Below are 27,600 nucleotides of genomic sequence, written 5' to 3'. Positions count from 1 at the left end.
CAATCCCTAGGTACCTTACCCTCTTCCATACATTTATTAAATAATTGCACCAACCACTCCAAAACTATACCCCCACCTGCTTTTAACATTTCTATCTTTATCCCATCAATCCCAGCTGCCTTACCCCCTTTCATTTTACCTACTGCCTCACGAACTTCCCCCACACTCACAACTGGCTCTTCCTCACTCCTACAAGATGTTATTCCTCCTTGCCCTATACACGAAATCACAGCTTCCCTATCTTCATCAACATTTAACAATTCCTCAAAATATTCCCTCCATCTTCCCAATACCTCTAACTCTCCATTTAATAACTCTCCTCTCCTATTTTTAACTGACAAATCCATTTGTTCTCTAGGCTTCCTTAACTTTTTAATCTCACTCCAAAACTTTTTCTTATTTTCAACAAAATTTGTTGATAACATCTCACCCACTCTCTCATTTGCTCTCTTTTTACATTGCTTCACCACTCTCTTAACCTCTCTCTTTTTCTCCATATACTCTTCCCTCCTTGCATCACTTCTACTTTGTAAAAACTTCTCATATGCTAACTTTTTCTCCCTTACTACTCTCTTTACATCATCATTCCACCAATCGCTCCTCTTCCCTCCCGCACCCACTTTCCTGTAACCACAAGCTTCTGCTGAACACTCTAACATTACATTTTTAAACCTACCCCATACCACTTCGACCCCATTGCCTATGCTCTCATTAGCCCATCTATCCTCCAATAGCTGTTTATATCTTACCCTAACTGCCTCCTCTTTTAGTTTATAAACCTTCACCTCTCTCTTCCCTGATGCTTCTATTCTCCTTGTATCCCATCTACCTTTTACTCTCAGTGTAGCTACAACTAGAAAGTGATTTGTTATATCTGTGGCCCCTCTATAAACATGTACATCCTGAAGTCTACTCAACAGTCTTATCTACCAATACATAATCCAACAAACTACTGTCATTTTGCCCTACATCATATCTTGTATACTTATTTATCCTCTTTTTCTTAAAATATGTATTACCTATAACTAAACCCCTTTCTATACAAAGTTCAATCAAAGGGCTCCCATTATCATTTACACCTGGCACCCCAAACTTACCTACCCCACCCTCTCTAAAAGTTTCTCCTACTTTAGCATTCAGGTCCCCTACCACAATTACTCTCTCACTTGGTTCAAAGGCTCCTATACATTCACTTAACATCTCCCAAAATCTCTCTCTCTCCTCTACATTCCTCTCTTCTCCAGGTGCATACACGCTTATTATGACCCACTTTTCGCATCCAACCTTTACTTTAATTCACATAATTCTTGAATTTACACATTCATATTCTCTTTTCTCCTTCCATAACTGATCCTTCAACATTACTGCTACCCCTTCCTTTGCTCTAACTCTCTCAGATTTAATCCCATTTATTTCCCCCCACCGAAACTCCCCTACCCCCTTCAGCTTAGGGCCAGGACATCTAACTTCTTTTCATTCATAACATCAGCAATCATCTGTTTCTTGTCATCCACGCACATTCAAGCATCCCAGTTTTATAAAGTTTTTCTTCTTCTCTTTTTTAGTAAATGTCTACAGGAGAAGGGGTTACCAGCCCATTGCTCCCAGCATTTTAGTTGCCTCATACGACATGCATGGCTTACGGAGGAAAGATTCTTTTCCACTTCCCCATGGACAATAGAAGAAATAAAGAAGAACAAGAGCTATTTAGAAAAAGGAGAAAAACCTAGATGTATGTATATATATATATGCATGTGCGTGTCTGTGAAGTGTGACCAAAGTGTAAGTAGGAGTAGCAAGATATCCCTATTATCTAGCATGTTTATGAGACAGAAAAAGAAACCAGCAATCCTACCATCATGCAAAACAGTTACAGGTTTCTGTTTCACAGTCATCTGGCAGGATGGTAGTACTTCCCTGGGTGGTTGCTGTCTACCAACCTACTACCTGCATAGATCTACGCCACAGATCTACACCATAGATCTACGCCAAAATTCTAGCGGCGTCAAATTTAGCGTGAAAAGACTAGTAGGCCTACATGTGAGAGAACGGGTCTGCGTGGTGTGTGTGCACCGTAAACAAAAATTCTAGGCGCCAGCATAGCATTGTGGGAACGCTGGCTCAGTTACCTTTGTTCACTATGCCTTGTCGCAAGGCAGCTCTCACTCCAAGGAAAATTGGGACTCTCCTCTTCCTATCTGATAGTTCTGACTCCAATGGAAGTGGAAATGAAGACGAATTCTTTGGCTTTGATTGGTTAGTGACCGAAAGGAATGACGAGGATATTGATAATAGTGCAGAAAACCCTGACAATCCTCGACCTTTTACCTCTGGTGTGGGCACTCCTCAGTCACGGTCAGTTGTACCTCATCGCAAGAGAAAACTATTATTTTCGCGTGGCCAGGCCTCTGACTTCAGTAATGATGATAGTGACGTGGATTGTGATTTTATTGCTCTTGACGATCATTCGAGTAGTGATACTGAGGAAACATATTCACCAGTGAAGCGTCGGTATATACGCCGCCGCATGCACTCAGGTAGTGTTCCCTATGCAGTGCCCAGGGGACGGAGTACATCCCAGAGTACATCCCATGGCCCTACACCAGGAATAGACAGTGAAAGTGAGGATGATGTGGCTACACTTGGCATGGATAGACCACAGGCATCAGTAGGTGGTGGTAGTGGTGATGGTAGTGCCACGGCCATGCATGACTCACCAGCCCAGGCTGGGGCCCAGGCTGGGGCCCAGGCTGGGACCCACGCTGCTGACTCCTCAGTTCAAGGACAAAGCAGAGCGTCAGCCACCAGCCCACCACAGCCACAACTACCAACACAACCAGCCTATGATGTCCAGTATCCACCAGCAAACCGTATCTGGGATTGGCAGCAAAATCCCAATTTTGTTCCCAAGCCCCACCAGTTTGATGACTCTCAAAGTGGAATTCTACCTATTTGTCCCCTTGGAACCACTGCCAATGAACTGGAATTTTTTGAACTATTCTTTGACCAGCCCTTGATGGAAACTATTGTCAGGGAAAGTAACAAGTATTTTTAGTACAACATGGCAAATACGATGATATCACCACAGTCAAGACTACACCGGTAGAAAGAGAACTGTTGCAGAAATGTATTTGCTTTTTGCAACAATAATGCTTATGCCTCATGTCTATAAGCATAATATAAAAGCATACTGGTCCACAGATCGGCTAATTTCTACCCCGGTCTTCAGTGAAATCATCCCAGTGAACAGGTTTATCTTACTGTTATGTATGTTGCACTTCTCTGACAAAACCAGGCCTGACAGAAGTGACAGGTTATACAAGATTAGAAATGCTTTTATGTATCTCAAACAAAAGTTCAACATGTACTTTTATCCATTCAAGAATCTTGTACTTGACGAATCTTTGATTTTGTTCAATGGTAGACTGTCATTCAAACAGTATATACCGAGCAAGAGGAAACGCTTTGGTATAAAACTGTTTGTACTCTGTGACTGTGACAGTGGCCTGGTATTGGATATTGTTGTATACACGAGAAGTAAAACATTGAAAGATACCAGGATGTTATTGGGTATCTCAGGTGACATAGTGAGAAGCATGATGGCACCTTATCTTGGTAAGGGCCATACATTATATACCGATAACTGGAACACAAGCCCTTTACTCAGTGATTTCTTGGAAGTGAACAAGACAGATGTGTGTGGCACAGTGCGTTCTAATCATAAACATATGCCCAGGTTCAACGCAGGCACTCGTGGTGATGAGGTGCAGGTGTTTACTGCCAATGACATCATGGCATTACGGTGGCATGACAAACGAGATGCCACATTGTTGACAACCATTCACTGTAACGAAATGAAAGACAGTGGCAGAGTTGATAGAATGACTAATGAACATATTCGTAAACCAGTGACAGTGATTGATTATACACAAAACATGCGCTTGGTTGACAAATGTGATATGCAAATTGGTTTTGTAGATTGTGTTCGTAAGAGTTACAAGTGGTATATGGAACTTTTCTTCCATCTCATGGACATTTCAGTGCTCAATGCATATAATAAGTACCAAATGAAGACTGGCAACAGACCATAATGATGGCGAATTTTGTTTGTCTGTTGTCAAACAACTCATAATGAAATAACAGGTAACAACACCTGCTATACAACTGTCCTCGAAGTCCTCAGGATATACCCAAGTGTTTGAGGAGGGAAAGTGATCACTTCATAATACAGCTTCCTGCAACTAAGAAGAAATTTGCTCAGAAGAGATGTGTTGTCTGTGCACAAACAAAACGATGGCAACAAAGATGCAAAGACACTTGGTTTATGTGCGAGGAATGTAAGGTACCTCTGTGCATGGTGCCTTGTTTCAAGGAGTTCCACAAGCTGCAGCAGTTCTAAAAACATGTCCAGTGATTGTACGTAAGTAAATATATGATAGAACATTAGTATTATACAAGATTTGTGCATGTTTATTGTAATAAACAAAAGTGGTAAACAATATTATGATAATAACTTTAGTGTGGTTATTGTGTTCAATACAGTGAGTTTATATATATACATTATATACAGTATTGGTCTCTCAGGCCCCAAATGTTAGTAGGAAAAGAAAAAAATTAGAAAAAAAAAAACTATATAAAACATAAAATAAAGTAATGCGCGTATGTGGAAATCGTCGATGCTGCCGCCACTCGGTCATTTTGGGTCAACTTCTCGGCACTGTATCTCGGTAAGTACTGACGAGATTTTTGTTTTGTTTTATTACCTTCACAAAAATATACTTTAATTCTGTAAGAAAAAATTACCTTTTTTTTTTTTTTTTTTAAATTTCTTGGACACTGGGGCACCCCTTCCAATTTTGGCCTTGGACCCTGAAAGGGTTAAAGGCACTAACTACAGGTTCTTGCAATTTTGAGAAATATAGTTCGATATTCAGAGGCAGAATGCATGGGCATGGTATTGATGGATTCTTCAAAGTCAGAAATTAATTATGGAAATGTTACCTGTGTTTTGAGTCTCATTCATAAAAACTTGTATAGGTAATTAATCTGTAGTAAGATGAATGGGCTCACTGAAGAGAAATGCATTGTGACTTCGGTATTTCACTCATTTCTTTATTGACATCAACGTACACTTCATCATTTACGTAAAGGCTCTCTATATAGACTGGATGTGGATCTGAATTTTGTGTACGAGGAAAAAGTACTTGGGATTTCCTCCAATTTCATTAATAGCTCTTTGCTGCTCCTGTCTCTTGAACAATATGATGCAAATGGTTTAAGCTCTATGTTCTCAATTTCTCTAACCAGCGTTTTCTTGGATACTTGAGGTCTGTTATTCGTTGTTTTTGCCAATAGAGGGAATGCCTCTCTCTTGAGTTTGAATCTCCTTCAATGCCACAGAGGTATGTGTTTGTAGCACACACACTGAGCACCATTAACCCGTAAACGGTCCAAGCAGATCTACGTTCACATGTGTAGTGCTACAAAAGTAGATCTACGTTTTTTTTACATATTTTCAAATATAAAAAAAAAAAAGTAGATCAAAGTTTTTTTTACACATTTACAAATGTAAAAAAACAAAAAGAAGATCTACTTTTTTTACATACTTTCAAATGTTGAAAAAACGTATATATACGTTTGGACCATTTACGGGTTAAGCTCATCCTCCCAAGACTGGTTTCAATCCATGAGGGTTTTGCTGTCTTCCTAGCTTGATTCATTAATGTCACAATTTATCTGGTCTCACTTTATGCTCTTCTTGTTAAAACTGAATTTGTTGAATTTATCCTTATAATTGCACTTTAAAGGAGGGGTTTGGGATATTGGCAGTTTGGAGGGATATGTTGTGTATCTTTATACGTATATACTTCTAAACTGTTGCATTCTGAGCACCTCTGCAAAAACAGTGATTACGTGTGAGTGTGGTGAAAGTGTTGAATGATGAAAGTATTTTCTTTTTTGGGATTTTCTTTCTTTTTGGGTCACCCTGCCTCGGTGGGAGACGGCCGACTTGTTAAAAAAAAAAAAAATGCATTTCTCTGATCCAGGCCAGTGGTCTGGGACTGCTGCTTTCAACACCATTAAGACCTGGATAAGGTCTCATTATCTGTGAATCTAAGGTCTAGTGTATTTTCTAGTCTGGTCAGATCATGTATCGGTCTATAGATTTTTACACTTGCTTAGCTGCAACCTTTGTGTATTGGGGCTATACCAGGTATTTGTGGTTTCTAATGACTAGAATGACTCCTATGTTCAGACTCCATTTCTATAGGAGATTTATGACGAGTCTCCATGGGAAAGTGAACAAGAATTCTTCCTCCATAACCATGCGTGTTGTAAGAGGTGACTAAAATGCCAGGAGCAAGGGGCTAGTAACCCCCTCTCCTGTATACATTACTAATTTTAAAAAGAGAAACTTTTGTTTTCCTTTTTAGGTCACCCTACCTCGGTGGGACATGGCCAGTTTGTTGAAAGAAAAAGAAAAAAAAATTATGGCATGACTCCATGGGGAAGTGGACAAGAATTCTTCTTCATAAGCCATGAGTGTCGTAAGAGGCAACTAAAATGCTATTAACCTATTTTCCTATATAAATTACTATATAAAACAAATTTAGTTTTTCTTTTTATGTTGCCCTGCCTCGGTGGGATATGGCTGATTTGTTGAAAAAAAAAAATTAAGGCACCTGCAATCTTTTTCTTTTTATTTCCAATTTTTTATTAATGTGGAGTTTCATGAACTCAAGAGTTTCTTCAAAGTTCAAAGGAGTCAGGGGTTAGGTCAGAAATTTTGAAGATATTGGCAGTTTTGGGCCTCATGAAAAATACACTTGGACTGTCGATCTTGAGTCTGATCAATGGCTCGCTGAGCACAGTCATACTGTGACTTCATCATTTTGTTAATTAATCACAATAAATTCTATCTCCTTTCAGCAAGGTCCTAATGCTGGATGTGATTTTTGCCCTATAAATTAAGTATTCACACCCCAAAAACTATCTACAGTGGAACCTCAACTTACGAGTTTAATCCATTTCATGACCTAGCTCTTAACTCAATTTGCTGGTATATCAAATAAATTTTCCTCATTTAAATTAACTGATATGCCATTAACCCTTTGACTGTTTCGGCCATATATATACGTCTTATGAGCCGGTGTTTCGGACGTATACATACTCAATAATTCTAGCAGCTTCAAATCAAGCAGGAGAAAGCTGGGAGAATGGGTCTGTGTGGTCAGTGTGCACTGTATAAAAAAAATCCTGCAGCATGCAGTGCATAATGAGGAAAAAAAAACTGACTGTTCTGGATTAAAATGCCGACTTTGAGGTGTATTTTTGCGTAGTATTTATGGTTGTATTCTCGTTTTCTTGGTTTCATTTGATAGAATGGAAAACATATTACAGAAATAGAGATGATTTTGATTAGTTTCACGAAGAAAACGACTTTAAAATTGAGCTCAAAGCAGCGGAAATGTTTGATTTTTACCAATGTTCAAGAGTAAGCAAATCACACCACACATCCAATACACGTCAACTGGGGAGTCTAATATTCTTTCACTAGTGCACAGATATTATTTATACCATTTTTACAATAATGTAGTAGTCTGCATAACAGTAAATCATCTATTTTTTTGTGTGAATAAAAAATCCAAATAGAAAGCAAAAGTAATATAAGAGGGGCCTGGAGACTTGACTAATGAACACAGGATATGTTATTTTAGTGCCAAGAATGTCTGCATTGTTTATTCTGGACCCTATTATGAAATTGGCATCTTTTTTAATTTGCATCAAACTGGCCAAATTGCCAATTTCTGACCAATTTATTCGGTAGTTGAAATCAGTAAATGGGCGATTTCTTGTACTCAATTGATAGAAAAAATGGAGTTCTAAAGAAATAGCTATGAGCTTGGTCGACTGGAACAATGGAACTGGCCGAAAATAGGGTTCAAAGTCGGCAAAATCGCCGATGCGTATACATCTCCAAGATCACTAACTTCGTGGGAGTGTAATTCCATAAGTTATCGATCAAATTTCGTACTTTTGATGTCATTACCATTGGAAAAAAAATCTCTATCATTTCATAGGAAGTTTTTTTTTTTTATTTTCCAAAAAAATTTTGCGACATAGAATGACAGTTTCAGAAATGGGCTTGCGACAGTCAAAGGGTTAATCCATTCTGGGGGAATTCCTGCTCTCGGGAGACAGTACAAAAATACTTCAATATAACGCTAATATCAACTCTATGGCTTATTTATCTATCACAACTGATCTAATATGACATAATAAACAATATAAATAACATACAAACATGACATATACTCTAGAATGAATAAAATATGTCATTATGTGATGAGTGGTAGTGGCCATTCCCACTCCTGCTCTGACCATATCTTCCCATGCTCTTATTATAAGAGAAAACCGAGTGTTTGTGAGGCTAACTGCACTAGATCACTTGTTTCATAAGGAAAACACTGAAACAATGTATTTATAAGTAAGAAATAAACTGGTTTTAGAAAGTGTACATACATACATATTTACGTGGCCCGGTGGCTAAAGCTCCCGCTTCACACACGGAGGGCCCGGGTTCGATTCCCGGTGGGTGGAAACATTTCGACACGTTTCCTTACACCTGTTGTCCTGTTCACCTAGCAGTAAATAGGTACCTGGGTGTTAGTCGACTGGTGTGGGTCGCATCCTGGGGGACAAGATTAAGGACCCCAATGGAAATAAGTTAGACAGTCCTCGATGACACACTGACTTTCTTGGGTTATCCTGGGTGGCTAACCCTCCGGGGTTAAAAATCCGAACGAAATCTTATCTTATCTTACCTTAGATAAAGATAAAGGTTTATTTATTTATACATAAAGGTTAAAATGTGTAATTACAATTTTGGTTTGCCAAGTACAAAGAAAGCCACTATTATGCCGGGGCATCTCGGGCAGACTAATCCTAATACATAGAAACTACAGTGGTCACTCATTTTTCCTAATTAATCCGTTCCTGGAGCCGTTACTATAAACAAAATTTACGATTTACGAATCAATTTTCCCCATAAGAAATGATGTAAATACAATTAATCTGTTCCTGACACCCAGAAGTATTAAAACAAAAAAATTTTTTACATGAAATATACATGTAGTACATAAACAATACAATGGGAAATGATGAATGAAACATTAACAGCATAACACTTACCTTTATTGGAGATTCTTCTTAGTGTATGGGAGACTGGAGGAGGAGAGAGAGTGGATTGTTTATAGTTTGGAAGGGGAATCCCCTTCCATCAACACCTCAGGTACCAATTGCTTTTCTGGGGTTGCTTGTCTTCTCTGTTTCTTAATGCCACTAGGACCACCTTGAGAGTCAATGGAGTCCTGTCTCGCAAAATAACTGTGAAAAGAGCTCTGTTTCTGGCGTCTCTTTAACACTTCCCTAAAATGGCCCAAGACTTTGTCACTGTACATGTTGCCAATATGGCTTGCAACAACCTTGTTAGGGCGATGTTTCTCCATAAAGCTTTCCATCTTACCCCACATAGTAAAAATCTCTTTAATTTCTGAAGAAGGCCCCTTCTTCCATCTCTCTTCCTCCTCCTCTGCAGCAAGATTCTGAGCTGCGATGTGTTGCTCTTCCTGCTGAAGCTCTTGCAGCTCCTCAGTGGTGAGCTCTTCGTTGTGGTCTTCCACCAATTCTTCCACATCCTCCAAACTCACATCCAACCCCATGGAACTCCCCAGTGCCACAATTGATTTTACAACAGACATAGGCTCATCAGGGTCAGTCCCAAACCCTTCAAAATCCCTCTTGTCGACACAATCTGGCCACAATTTTCTCCAGGCAGAGTTCAAAGTCCTGGTAGTCACTCCCTCCCAAGCCATACCTATAAGGGTTATGCAATGGAGGATGCTGAAGTGTTCTCTCCAAAATTCCCTTAGGGTCAAGTGAGTGTCTGTGGTTACAGTCAAGCACCTGTGAAACATTGCTTTTGTGTAGTTTTTTTAAAGCTTGCAATGACCTGCTGGTCCATGGGCTGGAGGAGAGGAGTGGTATTCGGGGGCAAGAACTTTACTGTGATGAACCCAAACTCCTCAAAAATTAGGTCATCCAAGTTTGGAGGATGAGCAGGTGCACTGTCCATTACTAGCAGGCATTTGAGATCCAATTTCTTTTCCAGAAGATACTCCTTCATACTAGGGCCAAACACTTCATTGAACCACTCGACGAAAATTTCCCTCGTGACCCATGCCTTACTATTAGATTTCCAAAACACACACAATTTACTCTTCATAACATTGTTTTTCCTGAACACTTTGGGATTTTCTGAATGGTACACTAGTAATGGCTTCACTTCGAAATCCCCACTAGCATCAGCACAGTACATTAGCGTCAGCCTGTCTTTCATAGGCTTGTGTCCTGACATTGCCTTTTCCTCTTGTGTAATGAAGGTCCTCTTTGGCATTTTTTTCCAAAAGAGGCCTGTTTTGTCACAATTGAACACTTGTTCAGGTTTCAGTCCTTCAGCCTCTATGTACTCCTGGAATTCATGCACATATTTTTCAGCCGCCTTGTGGTCCGAACTGGCAGCCTCACCATGCCTTACCACACTGTGTATGCCAGTACGGTTCTTAAATCTCTCAAACCAGCCTTTGCTGGCCTTAAATTCACTAACATCACCACTATTTGCAGGCAATTTCTTTACCAAATCTTCATGCAACTGCCTAGCCTTTTCACAAATAATCGAAGTCATAAGAGTATCTCCTGCTAATTGTTTCTCATTTATTCACACCAATAATAACTTCTCAACCTCTTCCAGTACTGGTGATCTCATTTTTGTCAGCATAGTTACTCCCTTTGCAACAACAGCATCCTTGATTTCCTTTTTCTTGGCCACTATGGAACATAAGGTTGTGTAGGGTTTCTTATACATCCTGGACAGTTCGGCCACACTTGTACCACTTTCATATTGTTCAATGATGGTTTTCTTAAATTCAATCGTATTTCTCACCTTCTTTACCACAGGCTTGGCACTAGGAGCTTTCTTTGGAGCCACGGTAGCTCCAAGCATTCCAAGCAAGCACTAAAATAAATGGAATATTATGAAATATTTCCCTGGAGCATGTGAGGGGACCTTCGCTCACTGGTAAACAATGCCAGACTGGCTGCCGCCATGGCTCACGCCGTGGGTATGCGTCCCGGACAAACTACGACTCGCAAGTCAACCTATGAAAAGCGAGTCCAAGTTTATACGAAAATACCCCTATGACTGGCGAAATTTACGATTGCCGAGAACTACGAAAAGCGAGGGACCACTGTACTTAAAACTAGACAGATAATAGTACAGGTCGACATCCCTTTATTCAAAATTCTGAAATTAGAAAAGTTCCGAACACCGAAGTTTTTTCGTGGAGTGTGGAGCGTCAGTCATCTCTACATAACTCCAACACCGCCACGTGGTGGCATGACCTAGCACTGACAGCCAGAGTGGCAGGCATCAGTTGTGTCTCAGTGCCTGTAGTGTTCACAGACAAGTCTGCTCTTCGCTGATATTTTGTTTTTGCTTTTTATTTTATGACTGTTTAACCCTTTCAGGGTCGCCAGGCCCCTCTCCGAGACTTGTTCTCAGGGTCGCCCAAATTAAAAAAAAAAAAAAAAAAAAAAAAAAAATCTTGTGAACAGATAGAAAATCTTTTCCCGATCATAATGACACCAAAAGTATGAAATTTGATGGAAAACTTACGGAATTGTGCTCTTGCGAACTTAGTGGTCTTGACGATGTTTATGCATCGGCGATTTTGCCCAATTTGAGCTCTATTTTCGGCCAATTCCTGTGAACTAGTCGACAAAAATAAAATCTATTTCAATAGAACTCCATTTTTTCTATCGAATGAGCATGAGAAACCACCCATTTACCAATTTCAATTATCCAATAAAGTGGTCAGAATTTAGCAATTTTCCAATTTCACACAAATTTCAAAAGATGCCAATTTCCGAATAGGGTCCAGAATAAACAAGAAAGACATTCCTGGCACTAAAATAATAAGTTCTCTGTTCGTTAGTCACATCCCCAGGCCCCTCTTATATTTCTTTGGCTTTCCACTTTGAATTTTTATTCTTACAAAAAATATAAGATTTACCGTTATGCAGACTACTGCATTAGTGTAGAAATGGTATAAATAATATCAACGCACTTGTGAAAGAATATTAGACTCACCAGTTGACGTGTATTGGACGCTTGGCATGATTTGTTTATTTTTGAACTGTGGTAAAAGATGAACATTTCTGCTACTTTGACCTCAATTTCAAGGTACTTTTCATTGTAAAACCATTCAAAATCATCTCAATTTCTATAAAATGAGACCAGGAAAACTAGAATACAACCATAAATACCATACGAAAATACAGTGCAAAGTCACTGTTTTAATCCAAAAACACGGTCAAAAATTTTTTTTCTCATTACGCACTGTGTGCTGCAGGATTTTTTTTATACTGCGCACACTGACCACATAGACCCATTATTTCATATGTAGACCTACCAGCTTTCTCTCACTAGATCTGAGGGCGCTAGAATTTAGGCGTACTAGTACGTCAAAAACCCTGAAAGGGTTAATTTCACTGTGAAAATGTCAAAAAGAGCTGCAGATACCCCTATGGGTAACAGTGAGAAAAAGAAAAGGAAGCATCTGACATTATCAATAATGCAGAAAGTAGAGTTACTGCAGAAGCTTGACCATGGTGTGTCAGTGTGGCGTCTTACTGAAGAATATGGTGTTGGAACTACCACTGTTTATGATTTAAAGAAATAAAGACAAGTTACATGTGCTGAAGTATTATAGTGACAGTAATGACCAAAAAATAATGAAAAATAGGAAAACACTACATAGGGCAAAAAACGAAAATCCTGACTGTGTGCTAATGGAGTGGATTCGACAACGAAGAAGTGAACATATGCCACTGACTAGTTCGTTGGTTATGAAACAAGCTAGAATATGCCATGAAGAACTGAACATTGAAGGCGAGTGTCAATAGTCAGATGGTTGGCTGCAGAAATTAAAGAACCATAATGGTGTAAAATCTCTGAAAATCTGTGGTGAAAAAGCTTCTGCTGGTCTATAATTACCCCATTATTTCATTTATCAATATATTACTCTATAAATAAACTGTGATAATATTTGTAGTCTTTATTTATCCCAATTAGTGTGAGTATTCATACGTTTCTGCTGCAGTGTTAATGTTTGATTACGGGGTGCTGCCCTAGACCCCACCTTCAGTCCGAAATTTGAAAAATTCTGAAATTCGAAACACTACTGGCCCCAAGGCCTGGTCTCAGATCGGGCCGCGGGGTGTTGACCCCTGAAACCCTCTCCAGGTAAACTCCAAGTAAAGGGTTCTTGAGATCTGCTCAAGACACATTCCATTAAGAAAAAAGAGAAGATGTGAACTAGAAAGAGAGACATTCCCTATACAGACGAAGGCGAAGAGTCACAGAGCTGCTGTGTGGGGTCAATATATCTGAAATACAAAGGGAGGCACTAGTCAATGAAATTGCAAATATCAAACTTAAGTTGAAGGAATCTTATAGGAGACAAGAATCACAGGAAGAACTAAAAGCCATAAAGGAAACTGAAAAAAAAAAAATACTTCTCCTCTTATGCCAAATCTAAGGGAAAAACAACATCTAGTATTGGTCCCCTGCTTAGGCGGGATGGGACATACACAGATGACAGCCAAGAATTGAGTGAGATACTAAAGTCCCAACATGACTTGGTGTTCAGTGATCCACTACCCACTCTAAGGGTCGACAATCCAAATGAATTCTTTATGAACAAAACCCAAAATTTGGTCATCCCAAAGCTCTCGGATATTATTCTAACTCCACAAGACTTTGAAGAGGCAATTAATGACATGCCCATGCACTCTGCCCCAGGCCCAGACTCGTGGAACTCCGTGTTCATCAAGAATTGCAAGAAGCCCCTATTACGTGCCTTCAGCATTTTATGGAGAGGGAGCATAGACACGGGTCATCCCACACACACTAGAAACAACAGACATAGCCCCACTCCACAAAGGTGGCAGTAAAGCAATTGCAAAGAACTAGAGACCGATAGCACTAAAATCCCATATCATAAAAATCTTTGAGAGGGTTCTAAGAAGCAAGATAGCCAACCACTTAGATACCCATCAATTCCACAACCCAGGGCAACACGGGTTTAGAGCAGGTTGCTCCTGCCTGTCCCAGCTACTGGACCACTATGACAAGGTCCTGGATGCTGTAGTGTAGAGGATAAACAAAATACAGATGTAGTATACACAGACTTTGAAAAAGCTTATGACAAGTGTGACCATGGTGTAATAGCACACAAAATGCGGGATAAAGGAATAACGGGAAAAGTTGGTAGATGGGTCTACAACTTCCTGACAAATAGAACACAAAGAGTAATAGTAAACAGAGTAAAGTCCCAGGCAGCTATGGTAAAAAGCTCTGCTCCACAAGGCACAGTATTCACTCCCATTCTATTCCTCATCCTCATTTCTGACATAGGGATGCGAGCCATAGCTCCATGTCTTCCTTTGCGGATGACATCCGGTTCACCATGGCAGTGACCTCCATTGAAGACACTGCGAGACGCCAAGCGGACATCAACCAAATCTTCGAATGAGCCACTCAAAACAATATGAAGTTCAACGAGGAGAAATTTCAACTAGATATGGAAAACTTGAAGAAATTAAAAATGTGTCAGGGTATACCACAAATTCTAACCATACAATAGAGCAGAGAAGTAATGTGAAGGACCTGGGAGTGATAATGTCAGAGGATCTCGCCTTCAAAGACCACAACAATGTATCTACCTCATCCGCTAGGAAAATGATAGGATGAATAATGAGAACCTTCAAAACTTGGGACGCCAAGCCCATGATGATTCTCTTCAAATCGCTTGTGCTCTCTATGCTGGAATACTGCTGTACACTAACGGCCCCCTTCAAGGCTGGCGACATTGCAGACCTGGAGAGTGTACAAAGAACTTTCACGGCAGACATAAGTGCAATGAGGCACCTAAACTACTGAGAACGGTTGAAGGTCCTTGATCTGTATTCCCTTAAATGCAGGCGAGAGAGATACATCATAATATACACTTAGAAGGTCCTGGAGGGATTGGTACCAAATCTGCATACGAAAATCACTCCCTATGAAAGCGAAAGACTCAGCAGGAGATGCAACATTCCCCCAATGAAAAGCAGGGGCGCCATGAGTACATTGAGAGCCAACACAATAAGTGTCTGGGGCCCAAGACTGTTCAATTGCCTTCCAGCATACATAAGGGGGATTACCAAAAGAGTCCTGGCTGTCTTCAAGAAGGCACTGGCCAGGCACCTAAAGTCAGTACTTGACCAGCTAGGCTGTGGTTCATACATCAGCTTGCATGCAGCCAGCAGTAACAGCCTGGTTGATCAGACTCTGATCCACCATGAGGCCTGGTCTTAGACTGGGCCGTGGGGGCGTTGACCCCCAAAACCCTCTCCAGGTAAACTCTAGGTAAGGGTTTCAGATATAGGGATGTGGACCTGTACATAGTAACTACAGTGGACCCCCGCATAACAATTACCTCCGAATGTGACCAATTATGTAAGTGTATTTATGCAAGTGCATTTGTACGTGTATGTTTGGGGGTCTGAAATGGACTAATCTACTTCACAATATTTCTTATGGGAACAAATTCGGTCAGTACTGGCACATGAACATACTTCTGGAGTGAAAAAATATCGTTAAACGGGGGTCCACTGTACTTAAAACTAGACAAGATAGTAGTGGTTAACTGTATCACAATTTTATTTAGTAATCTTAATAAGAACATAAGAATGGAGGAACACTGCAGAAGGCCTACTGGCCCATACAAGGCAGGTCCTTATCAAAACGACCTCTACCCAAAGCTACCCAAGAATTTACTCCCGTACCCAATGACAAATCAAACCCAGCCCCTCTCACTCATATATTTGTCCAATCTCTTTTTAACGCTGCCCAAGGTCCTAGCCTCTATCACCCTACTGGGAAGATTGTTCATGCATCCACAGCTCTGTTAGAAAACCAGTACTTACCTATGTCCTTTCTAAATCTAAATTTATCCAACTTAAATCCATAATTTCTGGTTCTTACCTGGTTCGACACCCTCAGTACTTTATTAATATCTTTTGTTTATGCCCGTCATCCACTTATACACTTCAATGATATCTCCCCTCATTCTACATCTCTCCAGAGATTGGAGATTTAAGGCTTTAAGTCTATCTTCATACAGGAGATTCCTTACACAGTAAATCATTTTAGTCATTCTTCTCTATATGTTCTCCAATGAGTCTATATCCATCCTGTAGTAAGGAGACCAAAACTGAGCAACATAATTTAAACGAGGCCTCACTAATGATGTACAGAGCTGTAAAATAACTTTTGGACTTCTGTTACTTATACTTCTCGAGATAAATCAAAGTAATCTGTTAGCCTTGTTGCGCACACTTAGGCACTGCTGTCTTGGCTTTAGATTTCTGCTTGCCATGACTCCCAAGTCTTTTTCACATTCTGTATGATCAAGCTCTGCTTCACCTAGTTTATAGCTTCGAGGGTTATTTTCATTACCAAGGACTAGTACCTTGCACTTATCCACGTTGAACTTCATCTGCCATTTTTCAGACCAAGACATTAATTTATCCAAATCCTCCTGGAGTTCATTGCTATCCTCCTCAGAATGAATCATATGGCCTATCTTTGTATCATCAGCAAATTTGCTCATGTCACTCATAATCCCTTCATCAAGGTTATTAATGTAAATTATGAACAAGAGAGGGCCTAAAACTGATCCTTGTGGAAAGCCACTAGTGACTAATCCCCATTCAGATTTGACCCCAATAATGGAAACTCTCTGCTTTCTATTGGTAAGCCATGCCTCTATCCATGCTAGAACTTTACCTCCTATACCATGAGTTGCCACTTTTCTTAGGAATCTCTTGTGAGGTACTCTATCGAAGGCTTTACTAAAATCCAAATAAACAATATCATATTCTTTATCACCGTCTACTGCCTCAAATGTTCTACTGAAGAACGTCAGTAAATTTGTCAAGCAGGTAGTCAAGGTGGAGGTTTTTAAGAATAATAATCCTGAAGTTGCACATAAAAACAATATTACACATAATATTTCAGGCAGTAATATTTCATGGACTGGCAGAGGTTTAGAAGTATAGAGGTCACATAATATAACTAATTAGCATCTGTTTTGGTTGAACTGATTAGCATTGAGAGACAAGATGATGTTTTAGCAAAGTCCTAAATTTATAAGTAGTCAGGGGATCTTTTACTAGTTCCGGTACAGAGTTCCAGATCTTCGGGCCCTTTATGTACATAGCGTTTTTGCATAGCATGAGAATGACACGAGGGATGTTGAGGAGTGCTTTATTCCTTGTGTTGTGACTGTGAATTCCGTTGTAACTGCCAAGTAGTAGTTTAAGTGGAGGGTTTATAGTGAAATTTAACATTCTGTATATGCAATAGGCTTTTGAAAAGTGGTGGGGTGTGCTGTCTAGCACAAGAGTTGGTAATCATCCGCACAGCAGCTTTTTGTTGGGTTATTAAAGATTTAAGGTGGTTGACTGTGGTTGATCTCCTGGCACAAATACCATAGGTGAGGTAAGGATGTGGTATAGGGTAACGAGTGTCATTTGTGGTACATAGTATCGTATCTTGGAAAGGATGTCTACTGATTTGGAAATTTTCTTGGATGTGTGTTGGATGTGGGAATGAAATTTAAGATTACAGTCAAGGAGAAGACCTAGAAATTTACCCTCAGTGTACCTTAATATAGGGGAACCGTTTATCGATACACTAAATTGGATATTTAAGGCTATGTTGCCAAACAGAACGAAGTATGTTTTGTCTATGGCGAGAGTGAGTTTGTTAGTCATCATTCAAGTGTAAATTTTTAGCAGCTTGTTCTTTACAGTGTTTCTAAGCACATCTGGGTTCGAATGGGAGTAGACATAAGTAGTGTCACCTGCAAACAGAACTCGTTTAAGGAGTTGGGTTGCATTGGGGAGATTATTGATATAGATGAGAAAGAGGAGTGGGACTAGGACACTACCATGGGACACTGACAGCTACAGGCTGGATAGCTGAGTTGACTCCATTTGCATATACATATTGGTGTCTGTCATTAAGATGAGATTTTTGGTGATCAAGGGAATGTCCTCTGATGCCATAATGATTTAGTTTTAGGTGTAGGAGATTGTGGTCAACTGTACCAAATGCTTTTTGTAGGTCAACAAAGAGCCCTAGAGGATATTCATTTTTATCGAGAGCTGTATGTATTAGTTCAAGCCTTTGTACAATACCATCATTTTTACTTTTTTTTGGTCTAAACCCAAACTGGCATGGTTTAAGTATGTTGTTGGATATAAGGTAGGAGTAAACTCATTTGTGTATTATTTTTTTGAATATTTTGGAAAGTAAGAGCAAGTCTGATATGGGTCTATAGTTGTTCAAGTCAGTTGGATCACCTCCTTTGAGGATCGGGGTAACCCTTGCTGTCTTAAGTATCGATGGGAAGGTTGAGGATGCTACAGATTTGTCATTGTTGCAATAATGGGTGACAGCACATATGAATGATTTAATGATGAGTGAGACTTCAGTAGAATTAGTTGGAGCTAGATACAGAGTATTTGGGAAGTTGCCAGTGAGGTTGTCTATCGGCTGAGAATTTGAGCTAGGAATTTTACTTGTTAGCCTTGATCCTACAGTAGAGAAGAAGACATTAAATTTGTTGGCCGTGTCTATAGGCTATATGCGAGGTTCATCTAGTTTAGTTAAGTTTCTCTCTGTTTCCAGACGGTTTCCTAGAGCCTAAAATTTTGCAGAGGGTTTGCCAGGTACTTTTCACATCACCTTTTATTTCAATAAATCTATTTTCATAATACATTTGATTTGATTTTCATATTAGTTTTGCGAGTATTTATGTGTACTATTTAGCCGTTCTTTAGTATCAGGCCTAATCTGAATTGTTTTTCAAGTTGGTGCTTTTATCAAAAGATTTGAGGATACTATTGTTAGCCATGGGCTGTTTAACCCTTAACCCGTAAACGGTTCAAATGTATATATACGTTTTTACCGCTAGTGCCCCAAACGTATATATACGTTTTATGTGTCATACATTTAACATTGCCACGATAAGCCTGAGTCACCTAGACATGAGAGAATGGGTGTGAGCACTCACTGTGCGCCATATTAAAATAATTGGGGATGCCTGGGTACCATATGCTCTTTTTTCCTATTAAAAAACAACAAAGTTTTTTTTTCTCAAGAAAGTTGGGGCAGTACGGTAGTGAACATATACAGTGGATCCTCGACCAGCGATGGTATCAATTAATGATAAATCCGACTAGCGATACATTTAAACGCAAAAATTTTGCCTTGACTAGCGCTAAAAAACCCGACCAACGCTATTCGTTCCGTTCGAGATGCGTCCACTTTGGCCTGAGCGCACCTCACTTGTCCCATGGGTGCCAGTGTTTACAAGCCAGCCAGCCACTGCGGTCACTTCCAGACATACAATTGGAACATTTCATATTATCACAGCCTTTGTAGTGATTGCACCTGCAAAATAAGTGACCATGGGCCCCAAGAAAGCTTCTAGTGCCAACCCTACAGCAAAAAGGTGAGAATTACTATGGAGATGAAGAAAGAGATCATTGCTAAGTATGAAAGTGGAGTGCGTGTCTCCAAGCTGGTCAGATTGTATAGTAAACCCCAATCAACCATCGCTACTATTGTGGGCAAGAAAACGGCAATCAAGGAAGCTGTTCTTGCCAAAGGTGTAACTATGTTTTCGAAACTGAGATCGCAAGTGATAGAAGATGTTGAGAGACTGTTATTGGTGTGGATAAACGAAAAACAGATAGCAGGAGATAGCATCTCTCAAGCGATCATATGTGAAAAGGCTAGGAAGTTGCATGACGATTTAATTAAAAAAATGCCAGCAACTAGTGGTGATGCAAGTGAATTTAAGGCCAGCAAAGGTTGGTTTGAGAGATTTAAGAAGCGTAGTGGCATTCATAGTGTGATAAGGTATGGTGAGGCTGCCAGTTCAGACCACAAAGCGGCTGAAAAATATGTGCAGGAATTCAAGGAGTACATAGACAGTGAAGAATTAAAACCTGAACAAGTGTTTAATTGTGACGAAACAGGCCCGTTTTGGAAGAAAATGCCAAGCAGGACCTACATTACTCAGGAGGAAAAGGCACTCCCAGGACATAAGCCTATGAAAGACAGGGTTACTCTGTTGATGTGTGCCAATGCTAGTGGTGATTGCAAAGTGAAGCCTTTATTGGTGTATCACTCTGAAACTCCCAAAGTGTTCAGGAAAAACAATGTCATCAAGGATAATTTGTGTGTGCTGTGGAGGGCAAACATATTGTAAGGCATTGGTTACTAGGGACTTTTTCTATGACTGGTTACACCATGCATTTGCCCCCACTGTGAAAAATTACCTAATTGAAAAGAAATTAGACCTTAAGTGCCTCCTGGTATTAGACAATGCTCCTGGTCGTCCTTCAGACTTGGCAGAGCGACTTTCTAGGGACATGAGCTTCATTAAGGTGAAGTTTTTGCCTCCTAATACCACTCCTCTCCTGCAGCCCATGGACCAGCAGGTCATTTCCAACTTCAAGAAACTGTACACAAAAGCTATGTTTGAAAGATGCTTTGTAGTGACCTCAGAAACTCAACTGACTAAGAGAGTTTTGGAAAGATCACTTTAGCATCCTCAATTGTGTAAACATTATAGGTAAGGCTTGGGGGGAAGTGACTAAGAGGACCTTGAACTCTGCTTGGAAAAAACTGTGGCCAGAATGTGTAGACAGTTGAGGAATCCATTGTGGCATTGGGGAAGTCCTTGGGGTTGGAGGTTAGTGGGGAGGATGTGGAAGAGTTGGTGGAGGAGGACAACGAAGAACTAACCACTGATGAGCTGCTAGATCATCTTCATCAGCATGAGGCCACACCTGAGGAAACTGCTCCGGAGGAGGGGATAGAGAAATTGAAGAAGTTGCCTACTTCTAAGATTAAGGAAATCTGTGCAATGTGGCTTAAAGTGCAAACCTTTATGGATGATAATCACCCTGACACAGCTACTGCAAGCCGTGTTGGCAACCTGTACACTGATAATGTTGTGAAACACTTTAGAAATGTCATAAAGGAACGGGAGGTACAGGCCTCTATGGACAGATATGTTGTGCGACAGAAGTCCAGTGACTCTGAAGCTGGTCCTAGTGGCATTAAAAGAACAAGGGAAGTAACCCCGGAAAAAGACTTGCTACCTCAAGTACTAATGGAAGGGGATTCCCCTTCTAAACACTAAGAAGACCAACACTCTCCCCTCCTCCCATCCCATCAATCATCACCAGATCTTCAATAAAGGTAAGTGTTATGTAACTGTGCATGTCTTCTTCAGTTTGTGTGTATTAAAATTAATATTTCATGTGGTAAAATTTTTTTTTTCAATACTTTGGGGTGTCCTGCACGGATTAATTTGATTTCCATTATTTCTTATGGGGAAAATTAACTCGACTAACGATAATTTCGATTAACGATGAGCTCTCAGGAACGGATTAATATCGCTGGTCGAGGGTCCACTGTATATACGTTTGGACCGTTTATGGGTTAAATGGTCCAAAAGTAGATCTACGTCCACGTGCGGGGAGTCTCTGAATGTAGATTAAGTTTTTTTTTTACATGCTTTCAAATGGGGAAAATCAAGGTTGGAGCGCTACGCACGTGAACGTAGATCTACGTTTGGACAGTTTAAGGATTAAGTGTCTTTTCTGTAATCTGCTTCGTTTTGATCAGACAATGTATGTTATAGAGGTTTAGGGTTTTATGTAAAAAAGTTTAGACATTTTTGTCAATATTACTGCTGTCAGCTAGCTCTCTCTGCCAATCAATGTCACTTAGTGCTAATATTAAATTGTTTACCAATGTCTCGTCATGCAGGCGAAATGAGATCTTTCTAAAGTCTTGAGGCAATTTACATAAGTTGGTTATGAGAAAGGTGGGGTAGTGGTCTGTAGTGTTGTCTGTAACTATACCTGCTTGTAGTGGGGATATCATGTTGGTCCAGATATGGTTAAGTAATGAGGCAATTGTCTCAGAGATTCTTGTTGGCTTAGTTATAGAGGGTAACAACAAGCAGGTGTTCATAGTGTTTGTGAAATCACCTACTGGAGGGTCAGTTGCTTGGATGAGGTTTATGTGAACTCTCCTGTAAGTATCAGGTGGTGTTTATTCAACTCTGACTCAGTTATCATGTTTCTAAGGTTTGAGTGTGGTAGTCTGTAGACTGCTACAACTGTTATAGATTTCTTAAGTTTTTTTTTAACGTGAATTTAGCTATTATATATTCGCCGTTTTCATCCCTTGTGCAAGTTGATTTCGTACATTCCACTTCATCAGAGTAATAGATGGCAGTGTCTCCTCCTGGTTGGTCAGGCCTGCAGTTATGTATGGCTGTGTAAGCAGGTATGGTGAATATGTCTGTCAAATCTAGTTTGAGCCAGGTTTCAGTAAGAATAATGAAAGTTATAGTAGCATTTAGAGACTTCAGTAATGCAAGGAGGTCATCATATTATTTACTCAATGATCTAACATTATAGTTGAAAACTGTAATGTTCTTGCTGGCACTGAGTAGCATTTTAGCCTGACTAGCAGTGTAGTAATGGTAATTTCTGTTAGGATTATTTGTGCAGTTCAATAAGAGGTTGATATCAGGATCGATAATTGCATTCAAAAGGGGCACGTAGAGAAATAAGCTGTTGAAATTATCGAGAAACCAAAAACATTTGCTGTTAACCACTAACAAATATTAATACTATATGGACTAAGATTATTATTTTAAAGCTAAAAATAAAAGAGCTACTGAATATAAAAATAAAACAATGAAAATAAAACACTTCAGCACCTGAATTAGCACCTTAATTACTTTAAAGCTAAAAGTAAAGGAGCTACTGAATATAAAAATAAAATAAACTATAACAGTGGCATGTGCTGTCAGTGGCCCTATAAACCCCAACAACATTGGAGGAGTTCATTTCGTTTCGTTCTTTTCCTATCGCTTAATGGCTTAACTTACTTGCTACACTCTTAATGCTACACTTTATCGCTGAACTTAACTACTACAATTTTATTTTTTTTTTCATTTCACTTTTCACTGATTTACTTCCTACACTCTTGACCCTTTCAGGGTCGGTGTCGTACTAGTACGGGTTGCACGCCAGGGTTGGTGCCGTACTAGTACGCGTAAATTCTAGCGCCTTCAAATCCAGCAAGAGAAAGCTGGGAGGCCTACATATGAAAGAATGGGACTATGTGGTCAGTGTGCACAGTATAAAAAAAAATCCTGCAGCACACAGTGCATAATGCGAAAAAAAAAATCCCACCATGTTTTTGGTTTAAAACAGCGACTTTGTAGTGTATTTTCGTATGGTATTTATGGTTGTATTCTCGTTTTCCTGGTCTTATTTTATAGAATGGAAGACATATTACAGAAATTGAGATGATTGTGATTGGTTTCACAATGAAATATACCTTGAAATAGAGCTCAAAATAACAGAAATGTTTGATTTTTGCCAATGTTCAAAAGTAAATGAATCATGCCACACATCCAATACACGTCAACTGGAGAGTCTAATATTCTTTCACAAGTGTGCTGATATTATTTATACCATTTCTACACTAATACAGTAGTCTGCATAACAGTAAATCTTCCATTTTTTGTGAGAATAAAAATTCCAAGTGGAAAGAAAACGAAATGTAAGAGAGGCTTGGGGACGTGGCTAACGAACAGAGAAAATTTTATTTTAGTGCCAGGAATGTCTGTGTTGTTTATTCTGGACCCTATTTGGAAATTGGCATCTTTTGAAATTTGTGTGAAATTGGCAAAACAGCCAATTTCTGACCACTTCATTGGATAGCTGAAATCGGTAAATGAGTGGTTTCTTGTACTCATTCGATAGAACAAATGGAGGTCTTGTGAAATAGTTACGATTTTTGTCGACTGGTACATTGGAATTGGCCGAAAATAGAGCTCGAAGTGGACAAAATCGCCGATGTGTCAACATCGTTGAGACTGCTAACTTTGCAAGAGCATAATTCCATAAGTTTTCCATCAAATTTCATACTTTTGGTGCCATTACAATCAGGAAAAGATTCTCTCTCATTTCAAAAGAAAAAATAAATTTTTTTTTTTTTTTTTTTTTGAAAAACTTTTGACCCTGAGAACAAGTTAAGGAGAGGGCCTCTCAACCCTGAAAGGGTTAATGCTACAACCCACAACCCACACACCTTGTTTATGCTTATCTATGGCTTCATGCTTTAATTCCATGGACATCATCCTCTTTTTCTTCTCAGCACTGTCCTTTGCACTTACTTTTTTTAGGATCCATGGTTAGAAATAAGAAATTTGGCAAAATAACTGCACAAAATGCAAGCAAAACACAAAAGAAGTGCTATAAGGGGGAAGCGCTGAACCCGTAGGATTATACAGCACCTGTGGGGGGGGAGGGGGTAAGGTATTCTGGCTTAATTAAAGGAACTGGAGCACAGATCCAATTCCCTAGATCAAGAGACCCTCACCTGCATCAAGGAACCTCCCTCAAGGGGGAAGCTTGCTCGTAACTAAGATTTTGGCTCATAACTCGGAGCAAAAAATCGACTGAGGAACAGCTCGTATCTCGAAAAACTCATATGTTGGTGCACTCCTAAGCAGAGGTTCCACTGTATTTTTATTTGACTACGGTCATGTGTCAAGAATGGTGTGTTAGAGTCATGTTCTCGTATAAAATCCATGTTTTCAATGACTATTTTATGGTTTTCACATCAATTTCAGCCCAAAAATATCTAAGAACACCACTAATAGGTCTATAGTGTGTAATGAGAGAAAGAAGGCTCTTACAAGTCAGTCACTCAATAAGCTGGCATCAGGATCGCAACTACTGCATGGACAAAGTGTCATTAAAATCAATTTAAAATTAGCATTCAAGTTTTTACAAATCTTATGCCACAGTATATGGTAGTTCAGTATAGATGTGGTGGCTTCCTATAATTTAGTAACAAGATACACTGATGTATTCTATGAATACATCAGCCCATGATGCACTTAACCAGTTGGCCCAGTATCTATCCAAGGCTCTGCTCCCACAGTTCTAGTAATTGAGCACTCACTCTACTGAATATCATAATATCATACTGTATATGTAACATCAGAAGAGAAAACTGAAAAAAATAAAATTATACAAATTTGGCTCACCTGGAACTCTCCACACATAGTGGGCAATGTGAGGATATTGTGGATGTCTTCGCTGTGGAAGTCATCCATGTCGATCTCAGCAAGGTTAGCATCCAGGTTTCTGGCCAATGTCTCGTACGAGAGGTCTTGTAACTGGCCTTGGCTTGGTTCCAGCACTGACACCCGGCATGATCCGTCGCGGCCAGATGAGAGGGATGGTGAGCCAACCTCTCGGCTGTAACTTTCCCGGTACCTAGCGCATGGCAGGCTGGGTTAATGGAGGCATAGGCACAAGCAATGGTGAAGGCATATCAAAGGAACGAGTCAGGATTTAAGGTAGTAGTAGTAAAGGATCAGGATATAATAAAAAGGTTCAAATGATAGTGACCAAGACATGAACAAATTCATTTTGCAGCAAGGTCAGTTGAAAATAACAGTTACAAAATTAATTAAAGCAAGTGTAGTAGTAAAGTAAAACAGAAGCACACATTTTGAAAAAGTTTAGAAGATACACAGTATAAGAAGCATGATGGAACAGTAAATAAGTCACATACAATGCAGAAAATTCAGGCAGAAGAAACAGATGTGGAGCAACAGAGAAATGGGTGGACAAAGAAAAAATATCAAATTATCATTAGATGAAGGGTGAGAATTGTGACAAGCCAGTCAAGAATAAGTCGAGCATGATATATTGAGCAATGATTAGTATCCACAGGTGGTCAATATTAGGCAGGTGCAAAGCACAAACAGAAAGGGAAAGGGAAAGAGAAAACAGGACAAACATTAATAAAAATTTATATACAGTATAGTACATCTTATTATTAATCATATATTATTTTAAACCTTTAACCGAGCCTAAGTTCCAAGTACTACTGTACTGTATAATGCTTCAAGATACAGAAGGCTTTGTAATTACCCATTTGTAGATACAGGAGTAGAGCAATGCTTGTGATATCCCATCTTCTTTAACCCGTGAACAGTCCAAACATATATATATACGTTCACTACCCCAGTGCCCCAAATATTTTGAAAAATAAAAAAATACTTTTTTTTTATTGAAAAAAAAAAAGAAGTTTTCTAAGCGTTATAGGATAAAAAAAAAAATTTAGGGTCAGTACTTACCGAGATATGAGGCCGCAAAGTTGGCACTTGGAGATCACCTGGCAGCAACATGGAGCACTGCCGCTTGCAGAAGTGTTGCCGATATATCTTTTTTTCCATTTTTTATGTTATTTTATATCATTTTTATGTTCTGATAATTACAATTTATATTAGTTCTTGTCATTTCATAACTAATCTTTGTTCTGACACTAGTATTAGGTACTGAAATTGTACTCACATTGTCACAAACACATTGACAGGTGAACATTTACACCTGCCTTGGTCATTTACTATCGTCTTTGAATACCTACCATCCGACTTACGACCGAGTTCGGTTCCGAGAAACCGGTCGTAAGTCGAAATGGTCGTAAGTTGAATTTTACTACTGAATATCAACAAAACATTTTTGTAATGACTATTTTATTGTTTTATTTGGTATTTCATGTTTTACTTTACTTTTTATGTTGTTAGTACTGTATTTTATACTGTAAGGTTTAGGATAAACACTGTGTACAACACAAATAGTTGTTTATTTCCCAGAAATTTGGCATAAAAAAACACGGTCATAAGTCAAGTGGTAGGTGTATATACAAAGTATTTATAGGTCCCAGCAATGTTTTGGATATGTGGAAGTATATAATAACAATGAGAATGACGAGGAGGAGGAGGAGAAGAAGAATAAGTAATAATAATAAGTTCCCATGAAGCATGAAAAACAAAGTCCACCCCTGACAGTGACATGATAAGAAGAGATAACATTTGATAAGAGCTGACCTTTGATGAGCATTCGCAAGGGTGCAGTGAGAAGACTTGATAAGAAAAGGTTAGGGCCTGCTTTGTTTTTGCTGGTACACAAACATGTCTGTCTATTTGTCTGTCTGTCAAGCTCCCTGTCAATCTGTCTATCCGTCTAGCTCTCTGTCTCAGAGAGCCACAATTTGTCACCACATTTACTCACATCTTCAAGCAGAGTATAGCACTCTGTCTAGATTTTTTGGGTTATCCTAGGTAATTTACACTATGTATACTTGTATTTATATGTACCTGTGAGACAGAGAGAGACAGATAGATAGATAGAGACAGAGATAGACATACAGACAAATGGATAGAGAGCCAGGCTGCAAGCAGCCAGACAGCCACACAGCTGGCTGCCATGCAGCTGGACAGCCAGCTAGCCAGCCAATCACCTAGT

The 27,600-nt window shown here is 39.4% G+C and overlaps 1 protein-coding gene across 1 annotated transcript in view; it reads right to left on the bottom strand.

The window, feature by feature from the left end:
• Positions 1 to 26,267, bottom strand: part of LOC128686818 (uncharacterized) — a 58,403-nt gene extending 32,136 nt beyond the window's left edge. Inside the window, exons 1-2 of the mRNA XM_070082104.1 lie at positions 26,224 to 26,267; positions 25,329 to 25,575 (exon numbers count right to left, since the gene is read on the bottom strand). Of these exons, the coding sequence (XP_069938205.1) occupies positions 25,329 to 25,575; positions 26,224 to 26,267 (291 nt within the window). The remainder of the gene's footprint in view (positions 1 to 25,328; positions 25,576 to 26,223) is intronic.
• Positions 26,268 to 27,600: the final 1,333 nt, after the last annotated feature.

The sequence above is a fragment of the Cherax quadricarinatus genome, chromosome 7 (genome assembly GCF_038502225.1).
Source record: "Cherax quadricarinatus isolate ZL_2023a chromosome 7, ASM3850222v1, whole genome shotgun sequence".
NCBI lineage: Eukaryota > Metazoa > Arthropoda > Malacostraca > Decapoda > Parastacidae > Cherax > Cherax quadricarinatus.
This window is presented reverse-complemented; position numbering and strand designations above follow the sequence as displayed.